Source organism: Pteropus alecto, unplaced genomic scaffold, assembly GCF_000325575.1.
Source record: "Pteropus alecto unplaced genomic scaffold, ASM32557v1 scaffold98, whole genome shotgun sequence".
In the NCBI taxonomy this organism is placed as follows: Eukaryota; Metazoa; Chordata; class Mammalia; order Chiroptera; family Pteropodidae; genus Pteropus; species Pteropus alecto.
Genome location: NW_006443570.1, coordinates 20,035,016 through 20,056,022, shown reverse-complemented (window position 1 = coordinate 20,056,022; position 21,007 = coordinate 20,035,016). Strand labels below are relative to the sequence as shown.

At 45.0% G+C, this 21,007-nt stretch overlaps 1 protein-coding gene across 1 annotated transcript; it reads right to left on the bottom strand.

Annotated features, from left to right (window-relative positions):
* Window positions 1-2,223: 2,223 nt before the first annotated feature.
* PIPOX (pipecolic acid and sarcosine oxidase) lies at window positions 2,224-13,093 on the bottom strand. Its single transcript, XM_006925174.1, is given in 8 exon segments — window positions 2,224-2,354; window positions 2,644-2,719; window positions 3,290-3,448; window positions 3,807-3,974; window positions 4,539-4,721; window positions 4,986-5,199; window positions 11,611-11,772; window positions 12,975-13,093. Coding segments are annotated over 8 exon segments (1,212 nt in total).
* Between the last annotated feature and the right edge of the window lie 7,914 nt (window positions 13,094-21,007).

The window sequence follows — 21,007 nt, the reverse complement described above, 5'->3', positions numbered from 1 at the left end:
ATACATCCAGATACCTGCATGGCGTACTCCCTCTCCTCCGAATCTGCTCAGATGCCCCCTTCTCCGTGAGTCCTACCCTGACCACCATTGAAAAGGGCAGCCCCTCCCCTTGCATTCTCTATCTTCCTCACCCTATTGTTCTTCCCCAGTGCACCTGTCACCTTCTAACGTATGATATAATTTACTTATACATATCATTCACATTTCTTCTCCTCACTAGACTGTAAATGCCACAAGAGCAGAGATTTACATCTGTTTCATTCACGAATACATCCACAGTGCCTAGCACAGTGCCTGGCACACAGAAGAAGCTCAATGAATATGTGTGTATTGAATGAATAAATGACTGAATGATCTTATTTGATTCTTACATACTCCCGTAGAGTTGGTTGACATTGTTATTCTCATTTTTTTTATCACGGTAAAATATACATAACATAAAATGTACCGTTTTAACCATTTTTAAGTGTACAGTTCAGCGGCATTAAGTATATTCATTTAAACCGTGTTTATGTTTGTGATGTGTCAAACCATGACGTTGTGAAAGCATCCCCACCATCTATCTCCAGAACTTTTTTATCTTCTCAAACTGAAACTCTGTGTTCATTAAACATTAACTCCTTATTTCTACCTCCTCCAGCCCCTGGAAACAACTGTTCTGCTTTCTGTTTCTTTGAACACAATATTGGTCCTTTAGTGTCTGGCTTATTTCACTTAGCATTATGTCTTCAAGGTTCATCCGTATTGTGGTATTATGCCCATTTTATAGATATAATTATGATGATGATGATGATGATTCCCACTTTACAGAGGATGAGGTTCAGGGAACCATTTGAGAGTACCTAAAAAGCAGAGTCGGCATAGAGTTGGTAGGGTCGGCTGGATTTTATAATTCTCTGGAGAAATCAGTGCTAATCCATGTGCCTAGGCCTTATAGGCACAGCAGTTGAAGAGTAATTTCCTCTCCGCTTTATCTCCTTTGGGAACTCTTATTCTCATTTCTCACTCTTCCGCACTCAGTGACTTCTCCTAACATTCCCATTGCCACCGCCCCCCTCCCCACAGTCCCAGTTTTTCCTTCCCCAGAGCACTTTAGCTCCTTTCTCTTGGGTCAAACTGGCCTGGTCTGGAGATCTTCCTCCTTGGGTTTTATATGAGTGTGATAAGTCTTGCCTGAGTCTCTATTTGCACCCCTCACCTCTCCTCCCACCCTGGGGTAGTTATGAGCCTATTTCCTTTCAAAGCAATTAGTGCAAGGAGGCCAGCTGACTCAGTGCTAATGCTGTTTCATTAAGTGGGAGCAATCCTAATGATAATAAAATGGCACATTTAACATTCAAACATTGAACAGGGTTTCTAAGCAAGTGTGTCTCTCTTTCTTTCTGGTATAACAGCTCCATCTTCATAAGGACCTGACAATACACCTTAATGAGAAACTGGAACTGAGCCTCTTTACAGAACCAGAGAGAGGATGAGAACCAGACAAAGAATCCAGAGAAAGAGAGTATAGTGCATCAAGAGGATAAAAAACCCCAAGAATTCCTAGGGTAATGGATTATGTGGTGCTGATTTAAACAATTAAAGTCTGAAGAAATGAGGTCACATGGAAAATAAAGCCAGCCCAGACTTTGATGCAATGCCGCAATTGATTTGTTTATTCAACACATTTTTTCAACAAACATTTGTCGCATACCCAAGATGAGCCAGATTTTATGGGAGTTTGTGATGGAGGGAAAGGGAATTAGTTTTAGGAAAAGGAACTCTAAGGGTAGCAGTCATCTACAAATCACCTTGTTTACCGTCTCCTGGACAGCTTCAGTAAAATCCATCTCAAGTTCATCAAATGCCCCAGTGAAGAGAATCTTAGCAACTGCTTTTGTCTCCTGAGCCCTTATGTCCCCTCATCATTAAGACATCCACCTCAAAGGTCCTTGCTATTCTGTGATTATAGAATATCTGATTGACCTTCTGGAAGCAAAAAAAAAAAAAAAAAGCGAAAGCAAAAGAAAGAGAGAGAGAGAAAGAAAAAGAAAAAAAATCTTGGGATTGGGGAGCTGGCCAGGAAAAGAAGAAGGTAAATTCAATCATCTGGTGTTTGCTAGGAACTCAAGAAACCAGGAGAAAAGGACATCTCACAGACACTTTCTCCATCTGAGAAAATTTCTCCAGCAAAGGGCTTTATTCCCAGCTCCTGTACACCAAAGGGAGGCTGCTGGTTAGGGATCAAAGGAGAGCTTTGCCCAGGCCAGGGAAGCGGCTGATTCGAAAAGGTGTCAAGCCATAGTATGGTGTTAATTTCATGCTTAATTCATACAAGATCTTGCCCACAACAGGGGACAGCTTGAATCCATGCCCTAGAAAAAGGAAAACAGGTTGTCAAGCATCCTCAGAGACAGGGCTGGGCCCTCTGGAAGTCCTCTGCACAGTCCACAGATAGGCTTGATTCTCTTGATCATATCCCAAATCCAGATGCTGCCTCCCGTTATGAGTGCCCCTTCTCCGACTGCCCTGCCAGACCCTTATACACTCAGTATCTAGGCTTTGGTCCCTATCTAGCCAGCTAAGAGCATGGAAAACACCACTTTGCCTGGCACTGAGGTAGTTCAGCTTTAAGGCACCCCAGCTCCCCTTCCTCGGGCTCACCAGAGAATCCAGCACCAATGACAATGTTGTCGTACTTTGGGTGTCGGTCCAGAATGAAGTGCTCATCAGGGGTATTCTAGAAAGAAACAGTCACATCTGCGTCCTCTGAGGATAGAGGAGGAAGAACTACAGGCTCAGTAGGGAGGAGACTCGGCCGTAATTTTTTCCAGAAAGAATAGGAATTCAGCATAGGAATGCTCTCTTCGCGCCAGTTCCCCCTTTGGGTATGCCAGACTTTCTCATTTGTCCATCTGCCTCTCTTCTTGCACAGAGCTATGAACACAGTAGGTGCTCAGTTAATGCGTGTAAACTAACTTAGCCAAGATGCCTCAGGCCCTGCTGACATCTGTCTCTTCTCTTTGTCCCTAAGGCCTGCTCAACTAGAATGTCTTGCCAAAAAGTCTTTTAGAGCCCTTCTGGGAAACATTGTGAAGGACTGCCAGGCATAAGCCTAGTTTCCTAATGAAAAGAAATATGAATAACCTCTAATGGGCCCTCTCTGCTAGAGGTGAACCGACCCACAGAAATGAACTCCTTTGTTTCAAGTCACACACTGTATCAGGGGTCAAACAGAGTCTGGCCTGAGCAGCTCATTTTTTTTTCTCCAGGACTGTGAGAGGTCTGGTCCGGCTGCCCGCACCCTTACCGTGTACATGCAGTGTTCCATGATGGCAGGCTCAGGCTGTAGGTCAGGTAAGTGATCTCTGACAAAGCAGCTCAGGATTTGGACATCTTGGATGTCTGAGAATGCTGAGGGGCAGTCCTGCTCCTCGGGATCTGCATTGTTGCCGTGGTGATAGCAGACCTGGCTCCCAATCAGAGCAGTGTGAGCTGTGAGGGCCAGCCTTCCCCCATACCCGCCCAGCCCAGGGGCAGGCTTATACACAGAATGCCCCCCATTCATCATCCCGGCCCTCCCCATTCCTGACAGATGCTGCTTGTTGCCACGCCAGGTTGCCTAGCTGTCCAGTCCCTGCCAGCACTCTGTTTGCAAAGGAAGGGCTCCCTTTGCTGAGCCTCAGGACAGCTATGGGTCTTGCATTTGCAAGTAGCGAATCTGGCTGCTGCCCACTGGGATTTGATGGAATCTGATGAGGGAAGTTACAGCGGCTCCCCCAAATCTGCATGGGCCCCTACTAGCCTTCTCTCAGCCTTTCACTCACCTTCATCAGCCCTGGGTACTCCCTGGAGGGCAGCCCATAGATATGGTGGGGCGCTAGGCTGAGGCCCAGGCCCAGAAAGCATGGAAAGGCCTGGGACACACCATAGCTTCCAGGAACCTTCTCTTTCCAGTAACCTTCTCTTTCCAGTAACACATTGATCCGCAGGGTCTTGAAGCAGGGAGAGGACGTGGGAAATAAAGGGGGAAAGCCAGGGAACTCTAAGACAACGAGAACAGTTTCTTCTGGGGTCCTATAGTCTTTCAATACAAACCCAGATGCCGAACAGTTTCTTCTGGGGTCCTATAGTCTTTCAATATAAACCCAGATGCACTGATTGAATCATACATCTTTTTTTTTTTCACTCAATTCTCATGTCATTTACATGTCACATTGTGTCATGGTGCACAAAAATCTCTGAATCTCTATCTCTTCCCCCATTCTTAATCTTCTCCCATAACTGTACCCAGCCTTCCTTTTTTCCCTCCAGAAGTTAATAATACCTCATTTTACTGAATGCTTATTATAGGCCAGGCCATCTCCTGAGGGCTTTATATATATTATTTAATTTAATTCTGCAACATCCCTATCCCCCATTTTACAGGTTATGAAACTGAGGCTCAGTGAGGTGAATTAATTTGCCCAAAGTTGTCCGCTAGCAAGTGGAAGACCCAGGACTCAAACATGATTCCATTTAACTTCAAAGTTTCTTTTCCAGCTCCCAGCTCCTTTCACCTGGAGAGGCAGCTCAATTCCCAGGGGATGGAGGACTTGGTTGGTCCAAGGACCTGCAGTGATGATGAAGTTCTCAGCTTGGGAACTCTTGGAGGTGGTTTTCACCAAGACCGGTAGCCCTGGTTTTATCTCCATCACCTTCTCTCCATCATGCTCTATGCCTCCCAGCTGTTGAATTGCATCCTGAAAGAGCAGAAGTAGGGAAGAGCAAATGGTTATGTATGTGGTTCACCCTTGTAGAGAAAGAGTCGTTCATTTAGGGCAGAACCTAGATCTCTTCTCCCGTATTGACAAGGCCTAGCAGGGTATATAAAAGTGCCCTGCCCAAAGGTCAAGCCTAAGCCGGCATGGCAAAGGATCTCATCCAGCAGGGGGTCGGAGGGATGACTGACTGGAACCCAGGATGCCCAGACCAGGCATGTTGCCCGCAGTACTGCACAATATCACCTGGAGAGCTCTGAGGGCATAGTCTGCATAGAGAACTCCTCCAGACTTATCCAAGAGCCCCACTTCCCCCCTGGTCAGCCGAATATTGGGGCAACATTGCTTCAGTTCCTCAGATGAAAGACATTGGTGTTCTACCCCCTGCCTAGACAAAGTCGTGTGCATTGTCTTTAATTCTGGATTCTCTTTCATTCCCAGCAGCAGTAGTCCAGTCTGCCTGTTTAAAAAACAAAACAAAACAAAACAAAAACAAACTCACCTGGGGTGAAGGTGCGTGTGAGGGCTCTGGGCCAGTCTCTCTCATCCTTCAGCAAGGGTCCCCGGCCAGGCATCAAGAAGAGCCCCAGCCTCACGTTAGGAAAACAAGTAAAGTCATCTAGATTCTGTCGTTAAGAGTCACAGTGTTATGAGCTGACTTCTAGCTCATTCTCAAGTCTGCCCTTGGCTCTCACTGTGTATAGGTTTACTTATCCTTCATCCCCGCTTCTCAGGATCCATCCCGACATTGAGGGCAGAGATCCTAAGTCTTTTCTTTTATCTCCACACCTAGAAAGAAGTAGGTGTTCAATGAATTTGATGTGATGTCTTCTCCTTCCTCCTGTCCCCTGATCCCATTCACTATTTCATCTCTATTCTTTACCCTCGTTTTCCTGTCCCTTTTCTTGTCATATAATTTTTTTGTCCCTTTCTGTGTGTCTGTCTGTATCTCGATTCCTTTCCAAAAGGTACCTGCTTTGTGGAAAGGGTCATAAATTAGACGATCAGGCTCTGGTTCCAGTCCTGGCATTCCCTGTGACCTTGCTCTGGTCGCTCATTGCTCCAAGACCCGGACTTCTCCTCTGTAACAGATCTGTTGGACTATTGGTGGTTCCACACCAGAGTGGTATTGTCCCTGATCTGGGGCATGTGGAAATGGCATGGACATTTTTTTCACTTGTCATAATGCCTGGAGGTTGCCACTCACATTTAGTGGGTAGGGAACAGGGATGCTAAACCTGCAGTGCTCAGGAAGATCCCACCCAAATGCCAATAGCACCTTCATGCAGAAACACCTATAGATGGGCTACTAGGGCCCCAACAATTAATTCAGTGATTCTATGATTTTTAGATTTCCCTCTATGCTTCTTACTCCCTAAGAGAGTGAAGGCGGTTTCTCTTTAATGCTTTCTCTCTCTCTGTCACAATAACCCAAAGCTCCCTTTTTGCGGAAACTGATCTAAACAATGGAAAGGTCATTTTGGCCCTTGGAACCATTCCTGTTGTCCCTCTTAGTTTCAGCTGCCGAAGTGGCCAGCATCAGTCTGGTACATCCCCCAGGTACTGCGTATAAAGCTCGTAATAGCCTATAATGGAGTCTCATGGATATTACACGCTTCCAAATCCCACATTATCTGGTTGGGGGATTAAAGAGAAGATTGGGAGGGGGTAGGGCCACAGTGGGCCCCGAGGCTGGTGTCAGTACACAGAGCCGCGCAGCGTGCCCAATTCATTTGCTATGGCCCCCGCCTACCCAGCATTCACTGCTGGTGAGAAAGCAATGAGTGCCTCTGCCTCATCAAAACTGGAGAAGGATGCTGGAGAAATCCTCACTAGCCAGCAGACAGTATTTTTCCTGTGGCCCCTAAAAGAACTTCAGATTCAGGTCCTCAGGTAATGAAAACTTGCCTAGTAAACTTCTTGGTCAACAAGGTAATTAAGAAGGCACCCAAGCATATGTTCTTGAGCTTTTTTTTGCCCAATGAGGTTGTTGCTGGGGAGAATTCTGTGAAAGAAGACCTGGCTTAACCCTCACCTTAGCAGTCATACTGTCAGATTCCTGGCCGGGAAATTCCAGAGCAGCATATCCTAACCCTGCCTGCAATATAACAGCCTTCGATCTCTCATTGGCGCTGAGATTTAGTTCCTTTCCTTTCTCCTTCCTTCCTTGTTTCTTTCCTTCTTTCCTAGTTTCTCTCTTTCCTTCCTCTCTTCCCAGAAATAAGAACTCTTAAGGGAATGTACTCTATGGAGAAAATGAACTCGTGCCAAGACAATGGGCAAATCTGTCAAATTATGAAATGTTGAGTGACGTTCTCTTTCCCAAGCCATCCTGTGGTGGATGAAGGGGGAGCTCCCCATCCCAAGGAGTAATCAGCGAGCTGATTCTGCCGGTGAATGTAATTGTGCTGATCGTAATCATTTTGCTCCAGCTCTCTGCCCCTGTGGCATTTATTTCTTAGCCCAGATATTGATCTAACAGTGAGAAATTTTCCATCTGAATTTGTGATGCTGGACCCTCCCCTAGTCCGAAGATGCATTTGGGAAATTCTCATTTTCCATGGATCATAGCTGAACTATTTGGCCTGAGGGAAACCATGCACTGCTGGCGAAATGCCTTGGATTGGAGAGAGATTTTTGACCATTACGAGCAAATCAGAAATAAATGTAAAACGCTGCCTGGAAATGCAAAGCCCTATCATTATGGGAGATAGGTGAGAGGCTCCTGTGGGAAATGCTTAGAGAATTGGAAATCAGTCAATCAAAACCAGGATTGGAGAATGGGCCTTTTCCCCTCAGTATGAAGATAGATGACTTCCATGGGCAGATTGAAAATCATTTAAGTGCTTATTTTCTTAATGGCTTTTCCTAGATCCCAACAAACAGACTGCTCGTTCTGAATCAATTTCTCACCCCTGTGCTCTGGGCCTCCCTCTCCTCTTTTTTTGCTCAGACCTAGGATCTAAAATTTGGGAAGGAGAAGGGTGAGAAGGGACAAGGGCATTGAAAGAAAAGGAAATGACTAGTAAGGGCTGGCCTAGGAAAAGGTCACCTTGAAGTGAGGCTGGGTGGTCAGGGAACCCTGAAAAGCATGCAGCGCCCAACTCCCAGAACGCCATCAGCTGAGTGCAGAGCATTTGTTATGAATTGCACCCTCTTCCCAATCCTAGCTGGATCCAGCACTAGGAAGAGGTAAATGAAAGATTCCTCCCGAGGGTCCCGTTGGCTCTATGTCCCAACTAAAGCCACAGACATGATGTGGGAAGTTAGCGATTAGGGATTTCCCCTAGTTATTATAAAAGGACAGGAGGCAGAATAGAATGGGGAGGAATTAGAAGGGGCAGATAGCTCTCCCTGCATCTCCCATCTCCCATCCCAGAATCCAGCTTTCTCCTCTCTGGGTTAAAAGTGCCAGGCAAGCCAGCTCTCAGAGTCACCTTGGGGAAGGGATTCTAATAGGGACTTGGTAATGGCTGCTGCCTTTGTTGGTTTTGAAGGAGCTCTTGGCGTTTCATCTTCTGCTCAGTGGGCCGAGGTGGAATTGGTTAACAAAGACTGCTCCAGGGAGGGGATGTGGCTGACAAGCCAGACACTTCGCAGACACGGGAAGCAGCAGCTGTGGAGGGGGCCACCAGGTTGCCAGCAGCTGTACTGCCTACGGCTGTGATCTCGTCTGATATTGTCAGCTAAGCGGGGGCAGCCCAGGTCAGGAGCTAGATAGTAGGACTCAAAGGAAAAAGGCGGGGCAGTAAAGAAAGGGGCCTCAGAGCTGGGATTTGCTCTCGCTATCAGCATCCTGGCTGTACACATCACAAAAGATTCAGACCTTGTGATCCGACACATGTGTCACAGTCTGTTTCCAGAATATATGCAAATATCCTGAGCTCACCCATGTTTAGTATGCCACTGTCACAGGAAGTGGCAGAACAGAATAAAAAGAATTGGACAACCACCTTAACTACCAACTCCTGAAGGTGTTATTTTTTTCCCAATCATCATCAAATAGCATTAAGTTAAATACATTCATATCTATCAATTAAATTATGATATTGTGCTGGTTCTTCCAGAAGAACCTAGGAGAATAAGAACCACAAAGATGATGAATCATTTAGAGAATCAGAATTAAGAACAAAAGCTAAAAGAATTGGAATGGGAAGTATCTGTTCTGTGTTCCTACTAAGTAAAAGCACCAAATAAATTAGTGTGCCTGAGTAAATAAAGTTAGCCGTAAGAAAGGACTTGTTGATGATGATGATGATGATGATGATGATGATGATGATGATGATGATATATAATAAAACCTAAAAGGTGAAGGGGAATAAGAGGTTCAAATTTCCAGGTATAAAATAAAACAAATAAGTCATGGGGATGGGGGATGTGATATACAGCATAGGGAATATAGTCAATAATATGGTGACAGCATTGTACAGTGTCCGATGATTGCTGGATTTATCATGGTGATCACTTCCTCAGGTATATAAATGTTGAATAACTATGGTGTATACTTGAAACTAATACCATATTGTACGTTAGCTACATTTTAATAAAAATATTTTTTTAAAAAAATAACACCTAGCACTCTATAGGACTCGAAAGATTTTTCAAAGCATATTCACTCTACTCTTTCTTTTTCAAAATTGAGGCTATGAGACATCAGAATGGCCTTTTAAGAAAGTCTATGATATGTACCTGTCTGTAAATGCGCATTAGTAGTCTTCTGATCTGGGATGATTTAGCCATGAACTTGTTTGGAGACAGGAGGTACACAAAGTAACTAAACCAGGGGTCTAGCCAACTACCACCCACGGACCAAATCAGGTCTGACTCTTGTTTTTGTCTGTTGCTCAAGCCAAGATGGTTTTTATATTTTTAAATGGTTGACAAAAAGCAAAAGAAGGATATTTCATGACATGAAAATTATATGAAATTTCCATGTTCATACATAAAGTTTTATTGGAACACAGCCATGCTCATTTGTTTACATGTTATCTGTGGCTGCTTTTACACTGCAGTGGCAGAGTTGAGTAATTGGCAGAGTTGAATAGTTGCAACAGAGACCATATGCCTGCAAAGCCTAAAATACTTACTATGTGGCCATTTACAGTAAAATATAGCCAAGCCCTGCTCTAAACTAAGAGTATAGGATGTCTATGATTTTCACTAACAGGTTAAGTCCCTGATTACTTAGTAGCAACCCTCTAATGGTTGTGCGGATAATTAAATGAGTTAACATGTATCAAGTACTTTTAGAACATCCTTAGTTTCTTACTATAAGCAGCAAGTATATAATGATGATGATTTGTCAAGTACTAACTATTCTAAGCCCTTTACATACTTATCCTCACAATAGCCCCATGAAATAGGTATTATTACCCCTACTTTACAGATGAGAAAGCTGAGGCTCACGGAGGTTAAACAACTTGCTCTAAATCACACAGCTAAATGTGTCAGAGCTGATATATAGAGCCAGGACTGCCTAGTACCAGAGCCCTTCCAAATTCCTGTCCTCCTGCCAAAAAGGAAGATTGTGAGCATATGAGAATCTCCTTCCCAAGGGTCCCTTTCCTCTCTCCCACTTCAGCAGCTGCTCCCCATGATGTCCATGGTTGCTGCATTCCATGTGTCTCCTCCCACCCTTTTTGCTCCCTGGCTCAATGGAGGTAGGACATGGCTGGCCCAGAATAGGTAGAAGGAACTGCCATTTATTAAAAGGCTCTAGGCACTGTGCCAAGCATTTCATAAGAGTTTCATTTAATCCTCACAAAACCCCCATGAGAAAAATGAGACACAGAGAGATACAGAAACTTTTCCAAGGTCACACAGCTGGTAAAAAGTAGAGCACAAAGGCACATTCAAGCCTGTCTGACTCCGGAATCATCTTCCATCTGAAAGATTCCAGACTCTTCTAATATCTCTTTTAGTCACCTCCTTGTCTGCTGGGGAGAAGTGTGCCCTCCAAGGCCTCAGCACAAGATACTCAGCAGTATTCACAGATGGCTGACAGAGAGGGGTCCCTTTGCCAAGCCACCCCTCAGCAAGACATGCTCTTTTATTTGGGTGCTGGGTGCATTAACTGCCTCTGGAATAAATCTGTAATTAGCTGCCCTAGCTCTATTTGCATAATGGATTTCACTTTGTTCTTAAGTTAATGGGGTTTCTGCAACAGAACAGTAACCTCTTGGTTCCTGGCCATTAAAATAACTGCCACCCTGTAGGGTAGAGCCAGAGTTTTGTAGGAAGTTCAGTTAAAAGCCACAGAGAAGATGGGAAGGGAACTGGGGTGGGTGGTTAAAGTTACAGGTTGTCTGCCTTCTTCTCCATGTGTGTTTGAAAGGTCAGTGAGAAGAGGGTCTTAAGGGTTAGAGAGATCCATGAGGGCAATAAGGAGAGAGCTGCAGGCTCACTCTCTAGCAAGCGATGGGGTCTGAGGAGCATCCCTATTTTCTTTCCTATGAGAGGAAGTATTCAGAGAGAACGGAATGGATTTTTCGGAGTCACTCTGGGAGTTGGGAGCTGTATGCAGTATGAAAGGTTAAGATACTAGTAGGAATATAAAGAATCAAGACAGCAGCCTCCTTTTCTGTATCAGTCCCTGCCCTAAAAGAATCTCAGATGATTCCACAGAGATATAGATACAACTTCTGCTAGCCTTGGGCACATGGTCTGAACCTAGTCCTGGAACTCAGAGCCTAGAGGGAGCCACTGGAACTGTGGAGAGATCTAGTGACAGGGAGCAGAATGCTTCTATGCATCTGGTACTTCCCTAGACCCTGCGTCCCTCCATTGCATTTCGAGTGTTCATGGCACTGGCCCCTCACATACTGGAAGCACTAGGCCCCATGATTCAAGACATTCTTCCTTCTACCCAAACCTGTATAATTGGATTCCAGTCTCTTGCTCCAGCTGGGCCCATATCTGGTAGCACTCATCCATCATCTGGGTGTAAAAGTCTTCAAGGTATGCCCTTCGGATTATCCGGCTCTGTCCGTGGGAGCTTCCTCGGGAGTGTGGTAGGAAGAACTGGAAATGGAGACTAAGAGAAGCTATTACTCCTTGCACTGCCCACCCCCCGCTTTAGAAACCAGTCCATCACGTGCTGTCAATCAAGAGCACTTATTCTTCAAATATTTCCATACATTCTCCCTTTTTGACCAAGTTCTGACTATTAGAACAGAGTTCTGCATATCGCTAACTCAGCCTCCTTTTTTGCTAACATCATTCATATCCCAAAGTCCTTTTGTTAGTCTTCAGTCATTCTGCTGCTACACTATCTCACTTAAACTCATAGAGAAGCAGAATTAGAAAGAATCTTTGAGATCATACTAGTCTAGCCCCCATTTTATGGACAAGAAAACATGCTGACTATTTCTCTGTGGCTTAAGATCACTCAGGACAAGGAAACCACTTGGGATTTAGCAAAAAGATGAAGAGTTTCCTAAAATCTTGAAGCAAGAATCCCTTAGGCTTTGAGAAAACTGATAGATAAATGAAAAAGGTTTCTAAACACTCCAGTTCATTACCAAGAAGAATAAACTAAAACTAACCTGGATAGCTCTAGGCAGAATGAGAAGATAGAAACCTTCAGAAAGTAGGCTGGCTAAACCTATCCCAGGAAGGACCCTGTAGATAAACAAGCCCACCAGCATGTGCAATGGTCACTGTAGACTGCACTGCATGGGAACACCTTTTCTGTAAGAAAATAATAAAACCTAAGTCTTATTCTTGTGTATCAAAGAAAGAGGTTGCTATTTTCTGGAGGTGGGAGAAAAAACAGAAGCCTCTGCTGGGTTCTAAGGTGAGAGGCCGGGAATATACCGGGATGAACCCTACCTCTGAGGCTGACAAATCAGCCTTTGCCTCTAGGCAAAACTGTCTTTACTTAAGGTTACCCAAAACAGAACTGGTTCTCTTTCTAGGTCAGATCAACCATTTTGGCAAAGAAGGGGCTGGGTGACAAGAAAGAAGAGAACAGGACCTGGAACACTTCTTGGTCAAGGGCAGGAATTGGGGTAGTAAAAAGAGGAAATGTGCCTAGAAACCCAATGTGGGTCTTAGGGAGGGTAGAACTTTCTTTGCATTGTCATGAAACACTCCAGACAGCTAAGCTACAAATTGCACAGAATTTGTGATGATCCAGTCCTTTGTCCTTACCCCTTGAGCCTGCTAGCTCTGGAAAACCCTCTCCAGAGGGAGAGAGACAGACATTTCCTAAGGTCAGGAGTGTAGAGGGGACACAGTATCTATTCCAGCAAAAGGACCCTCTTTCCATGTTTGGCCAGATGGTATGCAGTGAAGCAGCCCTGGGTGCCTGCCCCAATCACAATGGCATCACAGAGATCTTTCGGAGCAGCCATGATGCCCACTAAATCAGCCCTGTAGCCACAGAGCCCACACACAAAGGAGAAGGCAAACAAAGTAGGCTCTGGGCTGAAAGAGGAAGAATAGGGCAAAGACCAGTCTGGCCAACATTCCCACAATCCTCTGGGGCTGTGTCCTTCTCTCTGCTCCTCCTTCCTCCAAAACCTGGCACAGGGCTCAGCCTCCACCTCCCCTGCAGAGCAGAGCTGTGTAGTCTGATTTGTGAGGTTTAGCCCAGCTCAGCTGCCAGCCTCACCCTTGCATCCCTCTAGCTTTCTATTCTTGGCTCAATTATTGTCATGCAAATGGGCTCCTTCCTATGCCACCTTCCTGTCTCATTATGATCTTTGTCTCTGGGACTTCGGCCCTGGAATTTCAATGCCTCCTAGACCAAGCTGGGCACCAGGAATGCTGCTTCCCCCTGCTGGTTTCCCTCTCTTCAGCCTGATTTCCTTTGGAGATTCTAGAGGGCTGAGCTAAGAATTTGGCACTATGCCCAGGGTAAAGTCCACCTCCCTGGTGGGTGGCGAGATCAGGGAGAGACGCAGGGGCCAATTGAGAGGGCAGTTTTGTGATTATGAAATTATTCCCAGCATGTTTTACTTTCATTTTTTTTTTAAAGGAGAAGAAGAAATGATCCTGAACAAATGGAAAGGACAGAGTAAGAGGAAGAGCCTTCTCCTGAGGCACACACAGGGGACTAGGTGCCAGCCTTGGGCATGGAAGGGCCCTATAGTGAGTGTTCTCTCTGGGCCAGGCAGTGTGCTAAGTAAATACTTCCACATGCATTCTGGACAGAGCCAGGAATGATAGAGCCTGATTCCTATACAATTTGGGGGTCCTCTTTAAGAAAAGGAAAAAAAAATTATGAATACAAAATTAGGTGCTAGGACTTGGAAGAGATCATGTAATTAAGGAGCCCCACGGTTGAAGTTTCATTAGCTTCATGGTAAAACTGCCTCTGCATGTATTGTCTCATTCAATCTTTATAGTCCCAGGCATAAGTATTTTTATCCCTACTTATGGCATGTTAAAGATGGCCCCAAATTCTTTGTCACTCTTCCTATCACGGGCTCTGTGACTGCTTGGCCAATAGAATATGACGGAAATGACACTGGGACACTTTCTAGCCCAGGCCTTAAGAGACCAAGCTTCCTCTTCTTGTCTTGAAGCATTCGTTGTTGGAGCCCTGAGCCTCCATGTTAGAGGTCCAGGAGAGACCATATGCATGGCCCCTAAGACCACGTGGAGAGCCAGACATAAGAATGAAGCCATTTTGGACCCCCAGCCCAACCCAGCCACCAGCTAAATACCACTGAGTAACCCAATTTATGCCACATGGAACAAAAGAATTACCCAGCCAAGCCCCATCTGAATTCCTGACCTACAAAATCATGAGACAGAATAAAACAATTGTCATTTTTAGCTACTAAGTCTTGGGGTAGTTTTTTAATGCAGCCATAACCGAAATACCACTTTACAGCCAAAGACATTAAGTCTTAGAGGGGTTATAACTCGCCCTGCTAAACATGGGCACTGAGTTCCGAACCCAGGTTTGTCTGCTCCAGAACCTGTTTCCTTAACCTCTGTGCTATACTGGGAAATGGTCAAAACTTTTCATGATAATTTTTATTTGACTATTTTGCTGTTTCTCTCATGGCCATACTGTGAGTGGAAGAAAATAATGGACTGAGACATCCGTGTGACCACAGGGTGCTGCCCAGCCTCAGCGCAGTGGCCTGACACCAGCAAAGAATCCCCCCACCCCTGAGTGACATTGGCAATGAGCTGTCCTCTCAGCCCTGCCCTTCCTTTCCTAGGAATATAAGGGCCCAGAGAAGTAAATCTTCATGGAAGTGTGCCCATTTATTTATTTATTCCTAAATAAATAAATAAAAGTTATTTATTCCTAAATAACTTCAAGGCATGATTATGTGGCTATCAAATGAGCAAAAATAAATAAAAATGATAAAAATCTGTTGTCAGAGCTGTAGGGACAGAGAGAGAATAAGGTGGCAACCCAGATTGTCTAGGCCTTCTGGAAAGTGCTGGGGCAGTGTGCAAGAATGGTAAAATTGTTTAAAACTTCTGACCTAGAAACTTGACTTAGGGAACTATACCCCAAGGAAATATCCAAAGAAAGAAAAAGACATTTGTTTGAAGACATTCATAGCTGTGCCCTTACAATATAAAAAATCGGAAACAGCCCAGCCACAGGGAATAACTGAACAAACTATGGCACATTGACACAATGGAATACTATGTAGCAATTCAAAATGACAAATGTGAGGACTATGGGCTCTACAGAAATGTGTATATGAAATCATACTGAGGAAAAGAAGCAGAACACAAATAGACACACGGATCACAACTGCGAGTTGTGTGTGTGTATGTGTGTGTGTGTGCATCATCAAAGAGATAAAGAGAATTTGGCGAGGTAATTGAGTTTAATGCTCATTAGTTTCCATATTCTATAAAAATTGTGTTTCCACTGACAATCTGTAAAAGGAGAAATCCCCTGGGGACACAGATGCTTTAGATCTCCCTGGTCACTGGCTCCAGGGCCTGGGCAAGTTCTTTCTTTGTTCTAATCTCAGTTCTTCCTGCTGCCCTCCGACATTTCTTATTGTTCATCCTCCAGGGGAGCTACGAAGCGGCTCTTAGCCCCCCTCTCCTTTGTTTAATATAATATCCCTTCAGAGATAAAATGACAATTCCATTTCCCCATCCCTACTTCACAAGCTTGCCCTGGATTCCTGGACTCAAGTATAATGCTGCTTGTTAAGAATTTCAAATGGCTCCTCCGAAAGCAGACACTGGCCATGGCCCAACCTTAAAATGAAAAGCAAATCGACTTCTGAAGGTTTCCCCTCTCTCTCAGGGTTGCCCGTCATTGAGGTTGTCCTGACATGAGGAGGCAGAGAGAAGCGATCCCCTCAAATTCCATTTTAACACCCATTCTGAACCGGAAGACTATGAAAGGGAGAGCCACAGCCCTACACCATGCTGCTGTGTGTCAGCAATTGTGGCTCATGTCCTGGGACAGAGCCATGGAGAATGTAAGGCTGAACTGCTCATCTGATGGCTTGATTGACACTTTGCAGATGGGGGTGGGAGAGCCGAGCCAGGGAAGCAGCAAGCTGTACAGCTCAGAAATAATGAGGGTACCCAAATCCACAGAGAGAGAGAGAGAGAGAGGGAGAGAGAGCGAGTGAGCGTGAGAGACAGAGACAGAGACAGAGACAGAGACAGAAACAGAGAGAGACAGAGAGAGACACCTAGAATTTGAATGGCGAGGGAGAGGCTTCAGTTCTCTTTCCTCTGACTCCTGCCAAGGAGCTGGAGCCTGGGGCAAGGAGGCAGGCGGGCCATCCAGGAAGTGGCCACTCTGAACCCATCCTGCCAGCTGCTGGGGGTGACTGGGTCCCTGAATGTGCAGAGGACGCCAGTGTGAAAAAGTGAAGAGCAGTAGAGCTGGATCTATACGTGGTCTCCATACACACTGAGGACCCACTGACTGTCCCTGGTTTCATCCCCTCTCCTCCATCATTGCTCCCTTTGCCCCAGATCATCCATCCACCTTCCCTCACCTAGATGCTTGCATTAACCTCATAACCAATCTCCCCACCCCATCCTTGCCCCTTTATCTATCCTTCCATGTTCCTGCCAGAGTCCTCTCTCTAAACGGTAAATCTGAACAGGTCACTTCCCTGCTGAAAATTCTTTAATAACTGCCCATTTCCTATGAGGATAAAATTACAACTCCTTAATTTGGCACATAAGGCAGTTTGTGTTCTGGCCTTCGCCTGCTCCTGCAGCTCTACCGTGGGTCCCTTCTCACTGTGCTCTTTAGGCCCTGGCTGCACTGAGCTGAGAGAGCTTCCAGCATTTGCTATGATGATTTCAAATTCCCTGACATCCCCAAGCCCACTTGGATGGCTTCTCTCCTATAGTCCCATCCCGCTCTATCTAGTCTCAATGATAACATGAGCATAGTGTATTGTAATTGTTTGCATGTCTGCCTTCCCCCCAAACTCCTTAAGAAAAAGAGGTCTTCTTTTGATTGTCATTTTTCTTAGATAATACACACATGTGGAATAACAATTAAAAGATATAAAAGAGAACATTGTGAAAGGAAGTCTCCTTCCCACCCTGCCCTCAGCCACTTTTTTCTCCTTATCACATGCAATACTGTTACTATTTTCTTTTGTGTCCTTCCAGATGTCCTATGAGTATACAAACATACTTATACAGTATATTCTGGGTCTGTTTTTTCCCCCTCTTTAATTCCGCCCCCCTACCCCACCCCGCCCTACTTCCACCCCTGACCTACGGAGGATGTTGCCGTCTCCTTTTTTTTTTTTTTTTTTTAAAGAACTGGATCTCTGAAGGCAGGGCGTCTTCCCCCATGAGCTCGCAGCGCCCACCTGGGGCCAGGCACCCCCGGTGCACGTGGGGGGCCTGGCACACCCAGGATATGGTCCGTGGCTCTACCCAGGACCTTCTGCATGTAAAGCAGACGTGCTAACCATTCCACTATGGAGCCACCCCATTGTTGTTGTTGTTGTTGTTGTTGTCGTTTTAATCTCAAAAGGAGCATACTATACAGCACCTTGCCGTTTCTGTTTCCACTACCTTGGCTTCCACTTGAGTCATATGGAGCCGGCACATTCTTCCTGATGGCTGCATAGTCTTTTATGGTGTGAAGGAGGCACTTGGGACAGAGAAGGCACCCATGTGTGTTGGCTGAATAGATGGTGAGTTTCTCTGGCTGTCGGAGGCAACCTATCTATAATCATCCCTCTAGCCATCTGGTATTAGGTGTTGAGGGAGGTGAAAGGTCCATCTGGGCTGGCCCAGCAAGGTACATCTTCAAAGGCTGACAGTGCCTTTTGTGAGCTGCTGAGGGCAGTGCCCACCTTCAGGCCAGAATTTGGGGGAGGGGGGAGGTGAACACCCAGAGACCCTGGCTTCTGCTTCCTGCCATGGCTTTGTTTTTGTATTTGTTAAATGGCAGATATTAAGGTCAACTCTGCTTCCTCAAGATACAAGAGTTTGATTGCTACACAGTCTCTAGGGGAGGGAAGAAAACAAGGAAAGTTCTGAAAATTAGGACTGAAACCTCTGAGAAAATATTAAGTCATCATTTAGCCTATGAAAGGGTTCTCGGACCTCACTGAGACAAAAGGAAATGCAGTAAAAATGAGGGAAGAGGCATTTTTATTGTCCTAAAGGAAAACTTCCCTGAAGATAAACACTGGAATCTTTTTAATTTTATCTCAAGGTCTTTCTATTCCAGCTCTATTCAAATATATGTGCATATTTGCACACTCATCGGACCATGGTACCCTAAAATATACCCAGGTGTTTATTAAACAGATGTCTTTATATATGCATGTATATCTGAGTGAATATATTCCCATCACTAGACTTTTGAGATGGTCCCATGAAAGCTCAGCAGACATGGGGAGAGATGAAAAATCAAGGAGTGCTGGGAATTGATGTCCCAATTCTCACGTTAGAGTGTATCTAGGATGAAGACGACATATGCATCCTCTGTGAGAATCCTCTTTCCTTCTCTGGAGAGACTACCATTCCTTTCCCATGCTTCATAGCCTGCATATCAGGATACTCTGAAGTGGAGAGCTGCAGGGAGGAATGGGGTAGGAAAAGTAAAGTACGTTTTGCATGGATTGGGCTGGTTTGACAGGTGACAAATGGCAACCAAAATTCAGCAGCATGCAGGAAGATAACTCCAGGGATTCAGCTCTCTGGTATTCTCCAGTTTTCAAGCAGATATGGTGTTCCTCTCTCCTACCTCTGACTACGGATGTTGCTGTATGTTAGGAAATGTTAGACGGATGTGGGAGAACAGGTCCTCCCCACACCGTCCTGCCAGGCATAGGATTGCAGAGGCAGAGAACCAGAGGAAGCCTGAGGGAAAGGAGAGAGGCAAGGGAAGCAGAATTCTGGATAATAACTCTTCCATTCCTGTTTTCTGCTTATTGCCTCCAGGCTGGCCCCCTAACTCCTGAGCGCAATGTTTGCAAGACTCATCTTGACTCCTCTTTTACTTTGCTTTCTCATTGCTTCTTTTTCTTCTGTTTTTTTTGTTGTTGTTGTTGTTTTGTTTTGTTTTGTTTTTTCTGTTTTTGCCTGGGGCCCCTTTCCTTCCCTTGAGGTCACGAAAGAGAGATTTGAGGAAAGGCCTTTGTGGATGAATGGGGGGATATAGGGGCCTGGCTGGGGGAGAGGCCTGGAGGCAGTGGAAGAGGGAGAAAGGAAAAGGGAGCCAGGAATCTCAGGTAACAAAGCCACATGGTTCTGCTTCTTAAAGAAGTGGGAAGCTTAGTGCTCTTTCTCTTAATGGAGGTTTTTATGGAAAGTTTCGCCTGCTGGGACTGGGAAGGCAACTCTCAGCTGTACCCCTCCCTCCTCCTCTCATCTGGCTGCTGGTTTAGACAGGACTTTAACATTTGAGATTTACCAGCCTCTTGAATGAATCTGTGGACTAGTGTCTTTCATCAATTCCGGAAAACTCTCAGCCATTATCTCTTCTCAAACATTTGCCTCTGCCCTATTTGTTTCCTCCTCTCTTTCTGGGACATTAATTAAACATATATTGAGCCTCTATCCACTGTATCTCTTATCTTCTCTGTCCCTCTCCCCTTTTTGTCTCTCTGCACTGCATTCTGGGTAATTTCTTACTATTATATTCTACTTTGCTAATTCTCTATTCTACTACGTCTCAGCTGCTTTTAAATTAATGGGTTTAGTTTTAATGGCAGTTACTGTAGGGATTTTTTTATCTTTAAAATTGCTATTTGTTTTTTAAAGTCTATTTTGTCACCTTACATAATTTGTTATTCCCTGCAAATATTTTCAAGCTTGTCTTTTATTTCTTTGACCACAGTAACCATGGTTGTTTTTATAGTCTATTCTGATCAATCTACGATGTGAAATCTTCTCAGCTGTTTTTCATTTGTCTCTTGTTTCTATGATTCTCACTCATGAGAATTATTTTCTTGTAGGCGTGGCTCTCTCTAACCATGTTCGGGTAACTGCACTGGAACAAAGAACATATAGGAATAATTTGAATATGAAGAGGCCTCTATCTAGAGAGGATTGTGCTTGCTGTTGCCAGGCACCAGGGGTACCACCAGTCCAGAGTTATCTTAACCAAGTTCCCCGTCTGAAGTTCCCGGGCTCACTCAGGCACTGTAAACTTGGGCTGGTGTACTTCAATCTACCCTGACCCTGATAGTGGAGCCACAGGGATCTTGGTGTATTGTAGGGAGGATCTTCTATTAGATTCTCCATCATGTGCAGGGACCAAGCCTAGATTTCTAAGCCCCTCCCTATTCCAGGTGATCAAAATCAAACTTAGGATCGACAGATGCTCTTTTAGAGAAAAGTGGTTTCTATGCTCTGGTTTTCTTTTCTATGTTGTCCTGTTAATGCCTTACTATTTCCTCAGCTCTTTGGGGCTTTTAGGATGTTTTTGATATTTTATCCAACACTTTCAGCTGTTTTTACTGGGATAATTGGTCCGAATAACTCAGCCTGCCATTACCAGGCTTCTGACTTCAGTTGCGATCAGATTACTAGTACCCAAAATACTCTCCAGTACCTCCTCCATTTATATTCTCTGTCCCCTTCCTCCTCAGATACAAAGAGTGGGGCGGGGGGTGGGGGGAATGGCAACCGTCAGCAAGAATGGCCTCCTCCCTTAGAGGGCAGCAAGAATAGGAATCTCATAATAGCCACCGTGAGAGTCAGATTTAGAGGTGGACCAGCCAGGCTTTGGCTGAAGGACCAGGATACATAGAACACTAAAGCATCATCATGATTTGGAATAAAAGAGAAGAGAATTTTGCTGACCAGATGCCTTTAGGGAATCACTATATTGT